The sequence below is a fragment of the Trachurus japonicus genome, chromosome 22 (genome assembly GCF_045865225.1).
Source record: "Trachurus japonicus isolate A0001 chromosome 22, Traja_1.0".
Classification (NCBI taxonomy): Eukaryota; Metazoa; Chordata; class Actinopteri; order Carangiformes; family Carangidae; genus Trachurus; species Trachurus japonicus.
The window spans coordinates 9,292,302-9,313,673 of NC_140928.1; the positions used below are offsets into that span (position 1 = coordinate 9,292,302).

At 40.3% G+C, this 21,372-nt stretch overlaps 1 protein-coding gene across 1 annotated transcript; it reads right to left on the reverse strand.

Annotated features, from left to right (window-relative positions):
- Positions 1–452: 452 nt before the first annotated feature.
- rps6ka5 (ribosomal protein S6 kinase A5) lies at positions 453–19,178 on the reverse strand. Its single transcript, XM_085768451.1, has 17 exons — positions 18,844–19,178; positions 15,650–15,721; positions 15,284–15,502; positions 15,005–15,120; positions 14,798–14,899; positions 14,511–14,594; positions 14,245–14,348; positions 13,994–14,144; positions 13,640–13,801; positions 12,167–12,292; positions 10,618–10,751; positions 9,815–9,908; positions 8,702–8,872; positions 8,191–8,382; positions 6,341–6,500; positions 5,798–5,961; positions 453–5,261 (listed from the first exon to the last, which is right to left on the reverse strand). The coding sequence occupies exons 1-17, from the start codon at positions 18,911–18,913 to the stop codon at positions 4,956–4,958; spliced, it is 2,427 nt and encodes an 808-aa protein (XP_085624577.1). The 5' UTR covers positions 18,914–19,178; the 3' UTR covers positions 453–4,955.
- Between the last annotated feature and the right edge of the window lie 2,194 nt (positions 19,179–21,372).

Genomic DNA, 21,372 nt, shown 5'->3' on the forward strand with positions numbered 1-21,372 from the left:
ACCAATAAATGAACAGGAAAATGTACATTTATTGTCGTTTCTGACAACTCATACACACAACTCCTGGTATCACAAAATATCTTCAGTAATGATGTAAATACACTTGAAAATACAATGATGAAGCCAAAGATCTATTAAAAGACTCATTGTGACTGGTTTCAGGTTATTAAATGTACAGATGTGTTCAGCCAGCAAGTAAAGCATTTATTGAAGCAAATAAAGGTTTTTCCTCATATTATCAACGGTGCGCCTGAAGACCTGAATGATGATGTTCACAGTGCCCTAAAAAAGCAGGTATGCACATGGTGTACCCTTGCAATAAGTAAAGTACTATCCGGTGTTGAGGTTTATATTAGATCGTATTGGAAATATTGGACAACAGCCACTAACATAAACAAACATCTGAACCTGCACAAAAACAAACATTTTTCTTCCTTTTACAAAAAAGAGAAAAAAGAAATCTATGGCATGATTAAAATAACATACAAGTGCAAAGTTCTGCCCTTAAAGCTTGATTGCATGTTTTGAGACAGTTAAATATTGACCTATCTAAAAGGGATTCACTGCTACAGTACTTTTTGACACGCTTCAGTAACAACATGAATCAACAGAGACTAAAACACTGACCCAACTCAAGCGGTAGCACATGCATGATGAAGATGATGATGGTGGTGGTGATGATGAGGACGCTTATAGAGGCAGGCTGTGAATGCGAAAGCATCAAAAACCTAAACACTTCAACTATTTCATGTGGCATCATCATCTCTGTCACCAACACTACATCGATCAATTATTAAGCCAAATTGGATCTCAATGAACAAAGTGACAAAAATATTCTCTGCGTACAGAAAAATTAAGTTAAGTCAATTTAAAAAAAACAAAACAGATTTCCTCACTGACAAATTCTGATACCTAGCGTTAGCTTTTTTTTTTTTGTCCCAGGGTGTAACAGATTAGTTGATGAAATTTCTGCTGCTACTTCGGCATAATAAGGGAGAATGGAAGTTTCTTAGTGGTACTCATTGCCTTTACATATTATACATTTTTTAAAATGGCGGCAATGCCCTAATTACTCCGGAAAATCCGATTTTTTTGTATACGTTTTTTTTATTTTTTTTCAATTTTGGTAATTTGAGCAAACCAACCACTTTGCACAGTGGTTTTCAAGCTTTCTTTGTCTAAATACACACCTTATTTCTTCATCTGCATGTTGTTTGACACTATTAATTATATAAAACTTCATAGTCTCATACACAATCCTGCATTTGTTGATGTTTGTGCTTTGTCTAACATGCTTGCACTCCTAATTGTGGATTTATTTCCCCCTTGAGCGGTTTTTAAATTAGCTGAGCTACTTCACAATCTTACCCATTATCTGCTGGGGTACAAGTAGCCTACTCCTAGTTGGAACCACATGCAGCTTTAAAGGATCATTTGACCATTTCCTGGCTTTGTAAAAAGCCCCCTGCAGCAGCACCAGAAGTTTGACCATTTCAGCACCACGGACAGCTCCATATGACGCAATACCAAAAAATCACTTTCACACACACACATACAACAGCATACCCCTCACTAAACAACATTGTTTTCCATGCAAAATGTCACTTTCAGCTTTGGCAACCACATCTGTCTCTTAAAGCACGTAGATAAAACCAACCGCAGAAGTACAGAAGCACACAGGAGCATCCAAAGCCTGATTGTTTGACTACAACATGTACAACAGCAGTTACTGGTTTATACAAAACAGTTTACACTATACCAGCCCTCTAATTTAATTTCGTAAAAAGGTATAAAGGTTTAGCTCATCAAGCAGGGTGCTTTTAACGTTAAAAATCAGGAAGCACTGTGGGTAGACAAAGAACTTCGAGGGAAACAGACAGAAAGAGACAAAAGACAAGAGGACCTCATCAAAACTGGTCTCCCCTTCTCTTTCCTCAGAGTGGCGAGTTTAAAAATCAGCCCCAAGAGACAGTGGTACTAAACCAACCCTTTCCTGTGATACTCTGGTATTTTCCCTACAAAGAAAGTGAGCTGGGTCCCACAGAGGCAGTGAGTGGAGTACGGTATTTTCTTTGGAACAAACAGCACTGCAGCACATCAGCTAATAGAGCCGCGCTCCCAGAGGGGATCTCAATATAGGACACTCTCTTTCCTCTTCCTCCACTTGAGCTATTAATACACCCAAACAAAAGAAAAGAGGCTTAATGAGGCAGCAACGGGGAACTCATGCGAACTAAGTTAGACAAGAGCTTTGTAGTGTTTAGCTCCAAGAATTCAAGCTTTTCTAAACGGGCGATGGATTCTTCTTCGCTATTCCTAATGTGGCTGATGCTATGGGACTTTAAGTACAGTATATGTGCATCGCATTACGCCCGTTTAAGCTCCATGTTTAAACCCATTTCGTGAGGTCTTCTTTTAAACGGCAAAAGCAACACAACAGCAAAAAGAGATGCATAGTTTTAAGCATGATAATGTGCTGGATATGGATATTACAGATCCTGTAAAGAACCTCTGAAGAGACACATGTTAGAAAATGACCTGTGCTGAAAACATCTACGATTTCACCAGATGGACAAAACAAACAGAAACCATGATATATGAAGCATTTTGTTGCATATTTGCATGAAAGGAAATATCTCATGCAGCTTAGAGCAGCTACCTTGAAGTTAATGCTTTGGTTCAGATTCAGAGTGCATTAAAATGGAAGAAGATGAGGGGGTGTGTTTTAATGCACACACACTAGTCCAACTAAGAATTTGTATCCTAACCGAGCAGGAGAAACTGGTTCTAGGCAGCTTCACGTACTGACCACAAATAACCCCTGTACAACAGAATACAGTATTTCAACTATTACCATGGATACAGACTAACACACACACACACACTTGCAAAACAACAATAACAACAAAAAAAAAAAAAACAATTCAGAGAACATGGCATTGTAACATGGGACATTACAATATTCAAGCTATTGTAAAAAGGGGTTTCGGTGTTTACATCCATCACACTTCAAAGAGTAAAACTTCAAAGTCCCGAATTAAATCGGGGATATTCAAATATGCAAGTAAAAAAAACTCACAATAAATCAAGTAAGAATCTGTTAAATAAAAAAAAGAAGAGAAGAGGCTGATGTTTCAGTTCACATCGTGAACTGTGGACTTGATACTAACCGGATATCTGCATCAAAGTGAGAGCTGTCACACAGTGCAAAGATCACCATTTCAGTCATGCAGTACAACATGGTAAATAGGGCAAAGGACAGTGTAGACAGTAAAAGGAGTTTTTTTAGGCCTGTCCTCAGAGTGTTTTTGTAAAGGGTATATTTTTTAAAGTGGTTTTAAGACTTAGGGCAGAGACAGAAGGGGCGACTTTTTGCACTGTGTTGCCTAAAAGATATCCTCACGTATCACCATCCTTAAACAACATACAGGCTCCGCCCTGTCCCTTACTTGACTTGACTGCATTTTTGGCACAGGTATCTTTCATTTTACTGTTTTTTTTTTTTTTTTTTTTCCTCATCTTAATCTGAAAAGGAAGCCACTTAAAGCTGCCTCCCTTGGATCTCAGGAAACTTGACCTCAAACTTCTTGACGCATTCACCTCTCTCACTAAGCTGATCTCTATTTTCCAAAACGGAAAATTCAGCTCAATCCAATTGGTCGTAGTGATAATCAGACAATTAAGTCTCCTACCACACAAGGCAAATCCACTGCTGGGCTAAATACTGACTGGAGGATCAGACCATGTGGAACAGCGGCAGCGCTGAGTCTTGAAGCAGTCAGACTCCCACATCAGAGGCAAAAAAGTCTAAATATAGCTCTTCTTGTAGGGTCACATCCCCTCAGGCAGAAGTATTCCCCATACAACAATAAAACCACAGATTTGGCTGAACATACTAAATCCACATTTGGTTGTTTCTACAAAAAGATGTTTACATTTTTGCTTATGTAAGCAAATTGGCTTTTTTGACCACTGGACACGGATGCAGTTGAATCCCACAATTAACCAGGCTCCATAAATATTTTTTAAAAGTCTGCGACATAAATTCAACAAACCAGTTTTCAACCATTAACCAGTGGCTAATGGCATTAATCTCTTCTTGCCTAGGCTATGGTAATCTTACAATATCTACTTAACTGTGTCTCAACAACTTGACTAGAAGCATTGATGTCTGAAGAGTACAAAGAGATATGAACAACCATCTGACTACATGGAAACAGTCTTTTGAGCTGATAGGGAAATAGCATACACATTTACACAAAATATCTTTTTTTTTTTTAAAGACTCACTGTATCTATTTTCTCTTTTCAGATGGGTCTGAACCATAAATAAGTTAACAATATAGCTTATCATAAATAAATTTCAGTCTCTAAATTTCACATATAAATACCCTGCTCCATCTTGCAGAGACTTCCCGCGTAAGAGAAGTGGACCCACGATACGATTTGCTGCAGCACACTGCATTCTTCTCTCCCTTTGACAAAAAAGTACAAAGCGTCCAGGTGTAAACACAACGACTTTCCCTTGAAAACCTCTGGAGGCGTCGACAGAGACAGGTAAATGGAGCAGACAGAGCTGTGATCTTTCGACAAGACTGAAGGTGTCCCTCCACTGTCTGTCTGGACTTGCGGCAGTAGGACAGCCCTTTTTCATTTTGGACACCGGTGACAACTTCTTCCTGGTCCAGTCCCTGATTTATACAGTCTGTGTGTGAGAGTGAAGGAGAAAGAAAGGGAAAGGCTATTGCTAATGATGGTTGATTGATTGATACTGAGGTGAAGGTTGCTGCTCCTGCTGCATGCTTGGTTTTGGAGACGTGCGGACGTCCATGCAATTGAGCCAGAGGCAGAGAGCTGCCAGGGACAGAGAGAAAGAGAACAGAGCCGTCTCTACACCGGTCGGAGCTTTCCCGCCATTCGCAAAACTGTCTGAATCTCCTTTTTCCTCTCATTGCCTCACTGTCCTTCTGAGAAGTGAAAGGCTGGATGCGCTGGTTGGAGCTCAGAGTCTGTTCCCAGGGCCACGGGTGTGTTGACAGGGGTGGTGAGAGGAGTGCTGTTTGAGGGCTGCGGGTTGGCGTCGCCCTCTGGAAAGCTCTTCTCCTGAGACTGGGAGGAGGACGATGAGGAATGGGTACTCTCGCTGGAACTGCTGCGGGTCTCTGTGCTGGTACTTGTCTTTTTCATCTTCCTCCTCTTGGCTAGTGGAGCCTTGTCCACTGTCTGCAGGCGGAAACCTTCCCGCTTACATTTGTTAAATGCCTTTAGACAAAAAAAAAATTATGAATTAATGAAGGAAGGGGGATATTTCTTTGAAATATTATTTTTTCTTTTTCATGCATTAAGTACAGCTTTTAACAGTTCCTTAGAGAACAGATGCAACAATGTCTCATTTTCATTATTACTTAATCTCCAAATTATTTTCTTGTGTTTTTTCTCGTAACTGGTGCTTTAAAATAACTTTTTTTGTCCAATCAACAATAATGATGATAAATGATAATCAATTTATTATAGGCAGCAAATGCACAGCTTGAACTAAAGAATATTTAGTTTACTTTAAAATTGACTTAGTCAAAATAGTCATAGATTATTTTAAGAGATGAATGAACTAATCATCGTCTGTTGTATGTTGGACAAATCTGCCAGTATTGTTCACCTCTGTATTTTATCTTTCAGGTTGAACAGTTTAAAAGAGGTGCAGGTTATGAGCAGGAATACTTTGCCAGTATTAACATTAACTCAAATTTGCAACATGCAGCTAAAAGGTTGAGAAATCCCGGGCCGACATCATCTCTTACATTGAAGGTAGCTTTGACGTAAGTGTGGACGGAGGCGGTGGAGGAGCCGAGAATGTCCGGGGTCATGAGTGGGTTGGAGGAAAGTTGGCTGTCGTCCTGGAGCCAGGCGTTGTAACGGAGGCCGCACATTTTAATCCTCTTGTTTGGGTCCACCGTCAGCAGCTCTGCAGGAACGAGACACAGATAATTACCTTTAGTGCTCTTAATACGCCGGTGAAAAGGTGAGCCATGAGTGAGGCGCAGAGAGGAAGCGATTTCCTCTTCTGCCTCTGTGGGCGACTTTGTGAGTTGAGGGTTCATATACAAACGCAAACAAATGGTTAGCTTCATTATGCAATTCAGAAAACACAACTGTATATCCTCTCTCTATTCCTATATTGTGCATGTGCATTTTTGAAGAGTGAAGTGGCCTGAATCATAATAAAAAATTAAATGCTGATTTTCATTATTTTTAGCCCTCTATACTGGAATGATGTCCACCATCGAGGAAAAGGAAAACCAAATCAACTGGGATTGATAGTGAGTTGCCACTTTCATCCTCACCTTGTATCAGGTCCTTGGCCTGCTGGGATACGTTTCTCCAGGCCTCTCCTTCAAAAGAGAAGTCCCCCTGTTTGATTTTCTTCATGATTTCCTCAGCACTGGTGTGGGTCAGGCTCTTCTCCTGACACTGAAATGGCACCTGGCCTGACAGCATGGTGTACTGCAAACAGAGCAAAAAACCACACAGCCTGCTATCAAGACTACAGGAACACACACGGCGAACTTTCTACAGTGTTAATCTGATTGACATCGTTTGTATGCCCAGTGTGGGCTGGAAAATGTTACACTCTACGCTGCGCTCTTTGTTTTTCTCAAGAACTCATTTGGAATAACAACATGCTCTGACAGAGCTCTTGACCGATCACGACTGTCCACATTTCTGTATTGTCATGCTGCATGTTGTTGACCGTGGCTGAACCAGCACTAAAACAGAAGAGCGGTCTGTGCTCAGCTGGATGAACACAGTGCTCTCACCTTGGCCTGCTTCTATCTGCCCCTGGTTTTCTCATTAAAATGACAGTGGTTGGGACCGGCCCTTTTGGCAGTAGACGATCTGTCGTGCCCCGATCCTGCTCTCTCTCCCTCTGTCTTGGCACACTTTGCTTCCAGGGCATTGTGCACACAGCTTGTCAGTAGCCATTTCATCAAAGCTCCATGAGGCACACTACCCCCTATATCCCCCCAGGGGGCGACGGTGCGAAGCAGGACTGCACAGACCAGGCTCAGTACGGATGACTGGCCAACTACAGAAATCTCTCTCTCAACTCTCCGCCCCCCTGTGTACCCTCTCCACCTCCTCCTTTCTACCTCTCCTTTTAATTTTCCTCCTCTGCACAGAAAAAGGTTGAATTAGGATGACATTTCCGCTGCCGGGAAGCTTTTGTTTCATATGAGCGCAGCCCTAACCGGCTCTGAGCGCCGGGGCTGGTGGCTCGTCATTCTGTGGCGAACATTTAACTGTGTCAGCTCGCCACAGGATGCTGAAGGGCTGTAGCGCTGAACACGAAAGGGAGATGAATATCATGCAAAACAGATTAACTACAACATGCACTCATATGCATTCATACATGTGCCTGTGCATACACACACCAACACACACAAAATCTGTTAAAATAACACCTGATTGCTTTTTTTTTTATCAGAATGGCCTAATGGAAAATGTTTATAACATCAACAAATCAACAGTGTATGGAGCTCATGAATTTGGTTTTTGATGATTCATTTGAAAAGTATTATGAACAACTTTAAAGTGGAGCTTGGAGCTGTAGATTTTGAAAAGACGTATAAATGATGACATTTATATAATCAGGTCACTTTCCTGAGGTATTGTGGAAGGTTACAGTCTAAAGTATGTTAAGATCATGTTCCTGAATAGAGCTAATCACTGATCTTTTATTTAGTCCTTATTAGAGCCTCAGAAGTGTTATCAAAGTGGAAGTTTCTTCTCTCAGTATCCTATAACTTCAATCCACACGATATCAAATATTAAATAGTGTGCTGTAAACATTCTGTTTACTGGGTTCAAGGGTTAAAATAGTAAAAATTTCCAGCAGACAGACTCCTGCCAATCTTCTAATTTACAAATACACTATGAAATCTAAAAGCTGAATCTGATTCTCCTTGCATAAATGTTTGCAGATTTTCGGTAATTTACTGATAATCTTAATTAACTCAACATTTAATTGGATCACACATTTCCAAGAAAAACAATTTAAAAAGCTGAAGCGTTGATATGTTTCTTTTCCCCTGTGAATAACGTTGAGTTGAATAATGCATAATGCAAAAAACAGTTCAGCCACCAGTACTTTGTTTTAACCTGAGCACGGCTCAGTCATCCCACAGCCACTCACCAGAATGACCCCCAGACTCCACAGGTCACAGGACTCATCGTAGCCATCATATTTGAGTATCTCTGGAGCAGCATACTGCAGCGTGAAGCAGGGAGTCTTCAGGAGCTGATTGTCTGGTGGTTTGAGGCGCGCAAAGCCAAAGTCTATGATTTTTATCTCAGAGTTCTCACTCTCATCTGTGAAGAGCAGGTTCTGCAAGGCAATTCGAGACACGGACAGCAATCATTTCTTTCTGCCAAGCAAAACTGGTGCATTCAAGAGCTTACTAAATTGGACATCAAGACTTGTCTGACCAGGTACTTTTGACCCATGTTAGGGTGAAACAATTTTACTCTTGTTTTGCAGAAGATTGCAGAGTCAGAATGACATTGCGACAGATCATACAAAGTTCAGAGAAACACAGTAATTCTCTTTCAAAGGCTTATGATCTAGTCAGGCTGTACTTGTCAGAAAGGCACAGTGTGTTCAGACATTAAACAGAATTTCTACTGGCTGAGTATACGTCCAATACCTCCGGTTTAAGGTCCCTGTGCACCACTCCCACGTCATGCATGTGACTGACGGCAGACACCAATTTGCGCATGATGCGGCTGGCCTCTGTTTCACTGAAATGTTGCTTTCGGCGGATCCTCTCCAACAGCTCACCTCCACCAAGCAGCTCCAGAACCAGGTACGTGTGCAGCTACAACACACACACACACACACACACACACACGGGAGAGAAAATATTTACATTTCTCAATCTTGTTACACCCATTCCCTGTCTTTATTCTTTGACAAGCTCTGACAAACACAGTGGGTGTAGACATTCACATCATGTTTGCAATTACACAAATATTAACAACTTGTGTTAACCAATAAATCATCAATCTTGCTTTTAGAGCCTGAACTGCCAGTTGAAAGCAGCAGAATGTTAATATGTGAAATTTTTTTTGCATAATAAGATCAGCAAAAACAGCCGATCCCATACCCCATGGGAGTAAGATCAAACCATAATGGTGTTGAGTAAAAGAGAAGGAGCCAAACAAAGTGGGAAGGGAATAATGTGTCTGGGCAGCAGGGTAGAGTTTCTCATTAGCGCTGGGTCTGGGGAACAAAGGCAGGACTCGGTTGAGGCGAGGCGAGGCAGCGCCGCTTTGATCTGGGTCACAGGCCTCTGAGATACAGTAATAACCCCACTGAGCTCATCAGGACTAAAGTGGTGCTCCTGGGCTTGAAGAGCGGGGGCTAATGAACCTGTACACAGTCAGACACACCTTCCCAATAACGGAGGTAAGCTACATTTGGAACATATGCACACTCAGTTTGAGGTTGAGTGTGCGGCTCATTTAGCAGCGCAAGTGAATCTAGGTTGTTTTTATTCAGCGGTGCTGAAATGGCCGTTTGTACAGCTGCAGTTTAAAAATACGTTTGGTGCAAATTATTGAGCACACGTAGAGATGTTTATGGGACACTACATGAAGAGATAGAGAAAAACCTCGAGGGCTTCCAGCACCCCCCCCCCATTAATCTGCCTTGTTCCAGTTCCAGGACTTAATAAGGCTCCAGTCCCCACAGGCTCCACAGAGAACTATGCAAAAACAGAATTTATGGTGGCAAATGTAACCGCTGCGATGAACCTCACCTGGTCATGGTAAATTTCATGTAACTTGACAATATTAGGGTGGCCATCACACAGCTTCAGCGCTGCTATTTCCCTTTGAGTCTGCGCTTCCATCCTGAGAGAAACACAAACAGAAAACTGTCACAAAATACAACATAAATACACACACACACACACACACACACATACACACAGCAGAGCGAGAATAACTTTTCAGAGGGCAGTTTTAGTCTCCAGATTTTTTTTTCCAGTTACATGGAAGTTTCATGCAAACAACTTTTTAATTTCAGAGATATTTCTATCAAATTTTGCTTCGCAACCCCATGCTGCTTTTTTATACAGACATGGAGAAACATACAAAAAACATGAAGCTAGATTTACTTTCCTAACATCCCCATCTGGATTTGAATGTCAGGAGGATTGCCCCCTTGAGGTTCACTCTTACTGGAGCCATAATATTTGGTACTATACAGTCATTAGGGACGTGTAGGAATCTAGTCTAGGACTGTTGTTGACACATATGATCAAAGGTCATTTTGTAGCAGTTGCCGCCAAAAACAATCCAGATTGTGGGTTGGGAAGAGGTGTATTTACATGTATTTAACGTGAGAAATTATATAATCAAGTCAAATTGTGACATTTTGTTGCATTCATTAGTTAAAACCAACTTTTCTAACATCATGCTTTATGTAAAAATTGGTTGACAACAGTCTAAATTCTGCCATAGAGAGGATCAGGGTGGCTGTCTGATTGTAAACACAATAGAGAGCCAGAGGGATCTATGAGGACAAACACATCTGAGTGAGCAGGCTGTGAGCTTGTACCTCTTGCTGACAATTTTGACGGCGTATTTCTGCCCAGTCTTCTTGTGTGTGCATCGTCTGCAGATGGAGAAGCTACCCTCTCCCAGAGCGCTGTCCTTCAAGTCCATCTCATAGCTCATATAGAAGGGTGAGTCCTGTGAGGGGAAAACAAATATAAACTTTAAACTGGCATCAAAGTGGCCAGTAATTGCAGTTGATCTCAGTGTTATGTCAAATGTTTTGGTGCGACACATATCAATCAGTGTAGATAAATAAAGCTTCAATAAATTCAATCGAACTGGTCCACACTTCATTTGAATATGACCTCAGCTCTCTAATGGCATTTATCTTCTTTAAGTGCAATACTTAATTGTAGGCCATTGGTACTTTGCTTGCTGGTTACATTAGTAACTGGACCCATGGCAAATAGTGTACGGAGCTTGTGTCCTTAATAGATTTTTTTTTATGGTGTTCTAGTTCCTCTCTCCACAAAAAGACACAACTTATGTAGGTGTCACTTGAATGCCAAGATGCAATATGATCTAGAAGCACATATCAGTCCTAATCTGTTTTTCTTTTAATGATATCAGGTTGAAATCTTCAACAGTAAAAAAGACTCTGTTGTGGAAGAGTGAGGTTGGCTTGCATTTCTGCTCACTCATGAAATATTTCAGATTCAGATTCATTCTTTAGAAAAACAATTTCCCCCACAGGGGAAATGTTTCTGATGTCAAAATGACAAACATTTTTTTGTTTTATAAAATGTTTTAGTTATATTGCCACAGAGAGATCAGCAGAACTCTGTGGTGTTTTCTCTTTTATGAGGAACTCAGTAGACTTCCCTTGTTTTTGCAACCTAATCAAAATGAATTTGCATTTTTTTTTAAAAGAGAGAAACATGGAGGTGGCAAATATACACAGCAACAAAATCTATAGAGGTGAACTTAGATCTTGAAAATGACCACAGGACGAAACAAGAAACATTTAAACTGGCATCCTGTTTTTTATGGGAAACATTAAAGCAAAACTGTAGCTTTATTAGAATCATAAACACCTTTTGTTGCCTCGGCTGAAACTTCTTCTTTCTAAGCATAACAGGATATAAGCAGGCTCTGACCAAGTTGACACTGGCATTATGATGATTATTGACAACTCATACCAGCCATATTACAAAAGAGATATCAAATCTTAAAATCAGTTTAAGCTTGTGAAAGAGCTCTGAGTCATATCACCTAAATCGACAAGAAGGCATTTCAACACCAGCGGGTGCAAAGGATGTTGATGAGAAAGCTTGAAACAAAATGAGAGGCAGAAAAACCAATGAAAAGCAATTCACTACTGCCCTCTCAAAAAGCATTACATTGCAGGTAATGTACACAAGTGCGTTCATGAACAAAATTCAATAAGTACTCGGGCCGGACACTGACTGAGAGCAGTAAAACAAGTACAGTAAAAAAAAAAGACAGATATCTAGTGGAATGGAGAGGAAGGAAAAAAACTCATCCTTCTGTGACAGCAGCCATTAGCTTAAGTGTGTTTGTGCCGGGGGATCCAAGTCCATTTATCTTACCTTCATCATGGCGCTGCGGGCCACCGCAGCAGAGCCCGGCCTCTCAGAGCCCCCACACAGCTGGACATGGTCATCCATCACCACATTCCTCTTGAACAGGATGGAGGGGGCCATGAAAGAGTAGCCCTGCACAGAGAGACACATAAACTCATGACGTGTACACTTCACTTTAACATAAAGAGTGCTCGAGTATATAGACAGTGGAAAAGGAAACTTCCATTGATGCAGTTTAGAGCCCAAGAAAGAAATGCAGCATTTTATATCACATTTATAGACATCTAATGTGTTTTACATATTTTGATATTTACTTCGCAACTTGAAATTCTTGCCCACTTTTATCCAAACGTCTCTCTGCCAACCCAGCCTGTCAGCTCCACAATAAGCCCAATTCGGTTAATTTATGAGTGACAGCGGCTGTCCAGCTGTTCCTATTGTTAGACCTGTCATTGTGAAGCGCTGCCTGCATAATTCCAGCTGTGAGAAGCCCAGAGCTTTGAGCTGGCATTAATCTCTCTCTCTCTCCCTTTTTCACCGACGCACACACAGCTGTGTGGTATGTAGTGACAGCCATGGATGGACGGAAGGATGGATGCTGAATGAATGAGATGCCCTAAATTGCCAGGCTTGAATATTTGATTGCTCTGCTGTGAAATTACATCTTGGCGCTCTTAATGCAATTTTAATTTTGTTTTGTGAGGCACTGTGGGGGAGCAAGTGCATGGTTTAAAATTGGGATTGCTGTCGTTATCTCAGAGATTGCTAGGCTTGCAAATTATAAAGACCACAAAATTTCAGACTATGTGAATGGCAGCTGAGAGCGAAAAAAGCCAAGATGAAGTTGGCAATCAAAGACTGAAGGCGTAACCGAGACAGACGTGGTGATGCTCTCAAAGTGTAACCTTTTATTCCATGAGAGAAGCCCGTTAATGGATCTATTGATCTACCGAGCTCAAGGATCCAGAAGGCAATCAGAGTTGAAATTTCATGCAATACATCAGACAGCCATCAGCTGGCACGGAGTTGTGGGCCATATTATGGTTCAAAGCTACATCAAAAATAGTCATTCACATCTGTTACTTCAATAAGAGCTGCATATGGCAGCAATTACTTCAATAAAAGACCCTTTAGTCAATTTGAATACCAATGCACACAGACAGACTCATGTTGACTTACAGCAACCTTTTGAGGACATTCAAAACTTCACTTGATTACTTCAATTGCTGTGGAGTATGTCAAATATAGTCACAGACAAAAAGTGGATAATGTATAATGCAATTTTTCATCCGTGTCAACATTTCACTCTGCCTGCAACCAAAGCCCAGACAAACATCAGCACAAAAACTGATGCAAATATCAATGTTGTCCTGTGCAGTGACCTGCAAGGAGCACAAAGGAATACTCCTGTCTGTACACAACAAACCATGAGTCACAATGGAGAGAGAAAAAGTCTAACATCACTTTCTTCTCTCCTACCTGGAAGATGCGGTCACAGTTCTGGGGCAGAGCTGCAGGGGAGTAGGTGGGGTCCATCTCTGTGAACTCCTCTGCAAAGTTGCTGACGTCCAGCTCATCCCGAATCACTGGTTTGAACGGAGCAGGCACCTTCTTAGCTGCCAAGTCCTCCCAGTTAATTTTCTAAAGTGGGTTTAAAAAAAGAAAAAATGTTAGTCTGGTCCATCCCAGTCCTTATTAACAAAGTTATACAAATACAAATTTTTCCTAAATGCTGCTCAGTGGAAGCGGCCCCATTATGTAAAGTTACAGCCCACCCTGCTATTGACTTCTTCTAAACATTGTGAAATATTCGAGACAAGCAATGAGATCCACCTGGTAAAACGGGTGTTTCTTTACATTCTCTGCTCCATTAGGACCCGAGCCTAATCTCTTCTTTGGATCTTTGATGAGGAGTCTCTGGATGAGGTCTTTGGCCAGTGGTCCCATATCTTTGGGGAAAGGAGGATCCTTCTTTGAGATCCTCCTGTGATGTGTGAGACAGACACGGTCAGTGCTTGCAGAGCAATTATAACTTGAGGCCTAGCTGAATACTGTGGGTGGTGGTGATCAGGGAGAATCCATACTTGGCAATGTCTGTGTGCGAGTTCTCATCTCCATCAACTGTGAATGGTGATCCGCCAGTCAAAAGCTCGTACATCAACACGCCAAGGCTCCACCAGTCCACTGCCTGCAATGCAAAAAAAAGCACCCACCCGTGACTTTGAACAGAATGAAAGACAAAATCTCACTGGAGAGGGTGCACCCATGCAGGAAAACAGAGAGGGTGAAATGTGGGCTGCTTGATTGGATCGAACAGACGACAGCATAAAAAATAGGACTACAAAATTACCTTGTCATGCCCAGACTCTCCTCCCTCCACAATCTCTGGAGCCATGTACTCAATGGTGCCGCAGACAGAGAAAGCCCTTTCCATCTGTTTAAAAAAAAAAAATCACATAAATGCATTGTTGGAAAGATATTAGAAGCCATATTATGAAACAAAATACAGAGGATACATATTGTAAAAAAAATTCTGCAAGTGTCCAGGATTATGAGAGACAAGTGCTGTTCTGCGCTCTTTCCTGAGAAGCTGAAAGATGGAAAAGTTTTATCACATCATGTTAAGTCATACTGTACCTGATCAAATTCCTTACTGAGGCCGAAATCTGTGAGAACTATATGACCACTTGAATCCAGTAGGATATTCTCAAGTTTCAGGTCTCGATAGACGATTCCAAGCTGCACCAGAAAAAATGACAGATTGGCCATGATGCGTTAAAGATAAAGCATGTAGGCGGCAGTAGATAAAAGACAGTTTGATTGTGTTGAATCTGGGGGGGTTACCTTGTGTAGATGCTCCAGTGCTAACACAATCTCTCCACTGTACAGGGCTACTTCTTGCTCCTTAAATCGCACCCTTTGTACCAAATGTGTGAAGAGCTCCCCACCATTTACATAATCTGTAATAAAATATATTATATTAACCATGTTTTATCCAAAATAATACAAGTTCATACACCTGCTAAAATCAGCTTCTTTTGCTGTATTAAAGATAATCATTAACCATTTATTTTGCTTGTGCAAACATAACAGAACAAGTATTAATGTGAAAAACATCCTCACCAAGAATGAGGTGCAGCTTGGTATCCGTCTGGAAGGCATAGTGAAGTGTGACGAGGAATGGAGACTGGCGGATGTGCTCCAGCACTTGCCGCTCTGTACGTGTGTGTTCAGCAGTCTTTGCCTTTTGTACAATTGTAGCTTTCTTCAAAACCTTCATGGCATACAGCTTCCCTGCATCATGACCGCTCACTTTCCTGACCAGGAACACTTTGCCGTATGCTGGTGGTTAAAAAGACAGAGCAAAGGCTCAAACAGAAATTAACGGGTAAGACATTCTTTTTATCTTTATCTATTTAAAAAATAGCACAGAATATCAGGTGCCAGACTGTCATGCTCTGTTCAACACAGAAAGACAAATTCACTCACCTCCTGTGCCCAGCACTTTCAACAGCTCAAAGTTTTCAATGCCCACCCTCTCTACATGGCCTGTCAGGTTGGCTGAAGTGAGGAGAGAAATAAAAAAAAAGATGCTTTTTATTACTTAGCTCATATAAAAAGACAAAGTTGGCTTGAGTGACAAAAATACAGATACTCAAATAAAAACTCTAACATTAACCCTGTCTTAAAGGTACAGTGTATTTTACATATCCACAAAAAGATACCATATCTATAAGTACCTTGACCTAGAAAAGTCCCCGTTCAACATCAGGTATTTTACCACCTGAGGCTAATCTAGGACATGAGAAATCGTATGTTTATATTCACTGCACTGACAGTACTCAGTGTGTTTGTGGCTCGAGTCGCTGTTTGCAGTTGCATTATACATCTCCCACCAACCATAGCTGATGCCACTTCAGACAACTCACTGGAGAATCAGCATGACTTAAAGGAAAGCTATAATGTAGTAAAACTGAGCCATTAAAGATCTGATGTAGACTGTAGTATAAAAATGTGGCTCTAATTCATTTAAACAGATATACCGGTAAGTCTTTAGGACTTTTAACGTCCTTTAATCTTGGTCCTACAGCTGTTCTTAAATGATAAAAGGTGAAAAGATGCTTGGCTTAAACATCAAGCTAATGACCTGACATTTCAGCAATAAAACAATCTGCCTCCGGTCAAAACCCATGAATATGTTCTCATTGTCTATTCAGCACTGTTGACAGCCAAATTGCAAACACATTTGACGGTGATCACCTGTTTTTCACTGTTGTTTCCAACAGCTGTGGACCTTGCATGGCCACAAGAGATTAATAATGCAATTGTGTATTTTGATGCAAAGAGACTATCTCTGTGACTGTGACCGCAAACTTAAAACTGAAAAGGTAGAAGCGTGCTTTATATAGACTATCAGCAATTAAAAATACTAGGTCAGTTACAAAGGTTTTCGGGTGTTTAAAGGGAATGCATGGTCAACATCAGCATATAAGTAGAACTGTGTAATGCTGACATTAATTCATTGAAAAATATGTTAATACTGCAGAGAATATGTGCATAAGCAATAGACTTCCCGCGTGTAAACAAAGATCGTAAAGCAACAACAATTCCTGTACTAAAGCACTGATTTACTCTTCTTAACTCCCAATCAAATAGGCAACAGTCTAATCTAGACAATCTTCCCTGCAACTGCGAGCAAACATGCTACGTTAACCAGCAAAAGGTCATTATCTTCCATCAAATTCTTTAGTGGATTAAGCAAATGCTGTCACTGACTTCTTGTGCCTTTCTCACTCTCCCAGTTCAGCTGACTGAGCATAGCACACTCATAGACATGCATACCCATTGTAGTGAACACATTCCTTCTGTCTCACACTCTGGAAATAGGCTACTGAGCAATTAAAGCGGTTGATTTCATCTATGCATATCTCCCCTCCCCTGTTACACGCAGAAGAAATGCTGCAACTGTTAGGCAATTTAAGTCGATATACCATGTCATTTCAAAACAACAACACTGTCCTTCAAATTTAAGGTCAGAAGTTCTGATTATGTAACACCCTTGTCATGCTCCCCCCCTACCAAGGCCAAGTTTGATTTCAATGTTTATTAATAGACTGACAGAGTTGTCAAACCAGATGATGCCTTTCTGCTAGACAAGAGGAACCTCTTCAGTTTACTGGAGGGATAAATCTAAAAAATAAAAAAAAAATCATCAACTGAATTTAATCCATGGATGTAGTTTTAAGCTTGCATCATAATAGCTGTTGGATTATAATAGCCTTGAATTACTCAATTTAGGAAACTATAGCACTTTCGTCCACTGTAGAATATGTTTAATATTTGGCATCCAAAAATCTTGATATCTTGCAGGAGGATTAGCACACTAATTATCTACATATTGATATCGCTTAGGTTAACTTATTTGTAAAATTTTGTTTTAAAAAAAGAGAGTCTGACGTGGTCTTAATGGGCTTAGTTTGAGTGTTTTGAATATTTTTTCCTTATTGTCTCCACTGGACAAATGCTACAGCAAGGGTACAGTGAAGGTTGAAGGTGAAACAGCTTGCTAAAATGTTATGTGAAATTTATCAAAGCCACAAGAGCGCCAATGACAACTAGAAAGACTGCATATTTAGGGCAGGGCTGTAAATGGGGGGTGCAGCATAGTCATGTTGCAGCCTGAAGAGCAGCACTGTGTTATTAAAAAACGAGTTACAGCTGAGGCAGTGTCAACTTCATTCAGTAGCTCTCTGGCGTTAAATCAGGAAGACCCACCATTCACCCTCAACACATGCACTGAAAGCACTGAAATCTCTGTTACAAATAATAGGAAATTACAGTAACTTCAACTGTATTGCTGTTGGCTCTTGTGTGAGCCATGTTTTGAGATGGTGCTCTTACATGTCAGCACTACTTCTCCTCCTATACATCTTCAGTGTTAACTGACTCCAGCATTAAAAGGGTTTTTTGGGGAGTTTTTCCTCAGTCGACGTTAAGGTCTAAGGGCAGAGGATGTTGTTAACTTATGATGCTGTGTAAAGCCCTTTGAGACAAACTATAAAAAAGGGGACTATACAAATAAAATTGCCTTGCTTTGCCATTCACCTGCCAGCTGTTGAAGTCCACCACTGTATAACATGCAGACCGGAACCAGGGTAACGTTAGCTTTTGTGACTTCTGACAGCACTGCAGCTGTGACTGCTCTGCCTTGGGTTAGGGAGAAGTTAGCAGTGACCGCTAACCAATCCAGGGTAAAACAAAAACGAGGAAAACCAACCGATTTTAGTAATTAATGCTAAAGTTAAGGCGTTGATAATGGCACGAACCTAGTTACCTAGTTACACGTTAACAACTGGCTTAAGCTAATGTTATTACCTGGCTGGGGTGTCAGTTAGCTAACGTTAGTGAAACGGTTAGATAACAGTTTAGCAGTAACGTTACAAGTAATGAGGACAGTCAGTCGGCTAACGTTAGCCTTCCTCTGCCATTTTTGGACTTGAGTAACGTTAATGTTAGCGCCGCTCACTGTATGAACGCCCCATTGACAGTGACAGTTTGCTCCTCCGAGCTATCCAGCTAACGCTTCTCCCCTGACACGTGTCTCTCCACACGATAAATGCCAAATAATAACATGAACAGCGTTGTTAAGAGTTGTTTATACAGTTATCCAGTTACCAACTTACCATTTTTCAGCTCATGTTTCACAGTAAACAGGTCACCTTCTCTGGAAGATCCCTCCATCGGGGATGGCATCGTAATTTCGTGCTTCAAATAATGCTTCTTTTTTTTTTATTAGACAAGGTTAGGATAAACCTCGCAAGCTAATTTACAACAGGAACATACAGAAACTAAAATACGACGCAAGAGAGTTAAACGCCTGTGAGTTATGCGCCAAACTTGACAGATATATAAGGCTGAATGTTGTTACCAAACCTAGCAGCAAACCCAGAGGAAACACTTGCTTCTTCCAGCGCACACCACAACTACCACTACCTTCGCAACCAGGCCAGTCCCTCTTCTCTCATTGGTGTTGCTAGGTGGAAATCTGATCCGTGATTGGTTCTTTTCGTGGTAGCGACACATAAACCCGCCTTCCTCATAAAACTGTGCTGCTTTCAAGTGTGCCTCGTACAATATAATGTCAAATGTCAGAACTGTAAAATTACTTCCAATTAAAAAAAAAGACACGAAAATATATAAAAATTGTACTTTGGTATCTTTTGATTTATTCCAGAAAGTTTTTACAGTATTGTGCTGCCACTTTACTCCAGTGTAATTTTGACTTTTTGACTTTCATGTTATTGTAGCCTATATTAAATATTCACACAGTAGGCTACATTTTACAATCAAAGGCACTTTACACCTCTGCATTTTCCACAGATACAGTCACTAGTTTGAAGAAAAGAAAAATCATAAAGAAAAACTATGATTATGCCTATAATATATATTTCCACAGATGTGCAGTAACAATAATCAAATGATGTACACAAAATCTAACCCTTTACTTGAGTGGTGTAGTGTAATAATTTTTTACCACCTGTGCAAAAGTACTGTTTAGCACTTCTCTTCTGTAGTGAAATACTTTTATGAGTTGCCTTTAAATTTTCAGCTGTTTGGTGTGGGGTATTTATGTGATATGAAATGCATTTAGTGATATGAAACTAAATCATGGGGGAAAATAGACAGCATATCGAAAGAATAATCAGTTCCTGTTAGTTATGGTGAAAACGTCTGAGCTGCCAGACACTATGGGATAATACAAGAGATAACCATTTGGTTATGTTCTTTTTTAAAATTTAATTTTCAGTTGCTTTTTTTCAGGAAGCAGGAGACATGCTCATTTTACACAGAGTTTTATGAACTTTGACCTGAAAAATGAAACTAAATGCAGTGTACGACTGGTGATGAATGGCTACAGGATAAAGGACTCAAGTTATGTTTTGCATATGAACTATCCCTATTCATGCTAAAAACCTGAAAAATCTTCATTGATGCTCTCGGCTGTATAGGAGCCATTTCCCCAAAGAAAGGTCCATGTAATGTAGTTCACCAAGTTGTACACAGGGTGTCACCTTTGTGCTGTGATTAATATAGAATATAGGCCACTCTGCTGCCAGGTGTTGCTACCATAGACTGTAAAAAGGTTGCTATGCAGGTGAATCACTGTTTGTGACCTCAAAGTATGACTAGAAAAATCTGAGGCAAGATTATGAATAAATTTGCTATTCAATTTCAAATTAATCATTCAGAGTTTTCTCATCTTTGGAGTAAAACGTCTCTTTGGTAAAACTGCTAACTTCACATGACAAGTAAAGTTTATTACATGGTAAAGTAATCCGTATGACAATTCAGGAAAAGGTGCAAAGGTTTTGAAACAATCATTTCAGTTGGGTTCTTTACTCTAAGTAAATAGTGTCAAAGTTGCCATTTACATATTATATAAACCTGTTTTCATTTTGTATGGACTGGAAATGTCTGTCACAGAAAAGAGGCTGTGGTGTATGTATCTAGTTACTTGTATTCGGAATAACCACTTTTATTAAAAAAAAATGTTTCTTCCATATCCACATATACAGTGTAAGTTTATTCAACACAAATATAATTATGAAAAAAAAATCAAATGAAATGAAAACAAGAAAATAAGTAAGCTACACACAGTTGTTGGTTTTTGGGGGTTGACATTCCCCTACTGAAGGGTGTAAAGCAAGGCATCAAAAGGGTATCACCTATTGAGAGTTTTGTGTAGAAATAGACTATTTGTATTATGTCAAAGATATACCGTCTTTGGATTAGTAAAAGTTAGATAAAAAACCCTTTTTCTGGAATGTGCAGCCTTTTTAACAAACAACCAAATAAATAGAAGTTTATTTTTAGTTTGAAGTTTGCTTTCTGCCTCCTCCTTGTGGTAGTGCTGCGATAGCATTTTTCTTTTTTGTATTTATAATTATATTATTTAAATAACAATACTATAATATATAGTCTTATATTTGCCTGAACAATATCTAAGAAAGATCAACTTGAGTGACACGGGGATACCAGGTAAGGGTAAGGAAGGTGCCGAGTTGACAAATCGCTTGTCGTTTTGTGGTGCTTCAACGTCCAATGAGCTGCGAGTTCCTCAGAATTAGCCAATGGTGTGCGAGATTTTTTCACAAGAACCAATCAGCGTTGGATTCGATTGAGCCGGCGTTTCAGGAAGTAGCACAAGTAGC

What these genes read in the sequence shown, in the direction of transcription:
- rps6ka5 (XM_085768451.1), bottom strand. Translation starts at nt 18,913, where the DNA reads ATGCCATCCCCGATGGAGGGATCTTCCAGAGAAGGTGACCTGTTTACT. An exon ending in TCGCACACAGACATTGCCAA is followed by an intron (nt 14,145 to 14,244) that starts GTATGGATTCTC and finishes CACACATCACAG; the next exon opens with GAGGATCTCAAAGAAGGATC. An exon ending in CCCGCAGCGCCATGATGAAG is followed by an intron (nt 10,752 to 12,166) that starts GTAAGATAAATG and finishes TTCCCCTCACAG; the next exon opens with GACTCACCCTTCTATATGAG.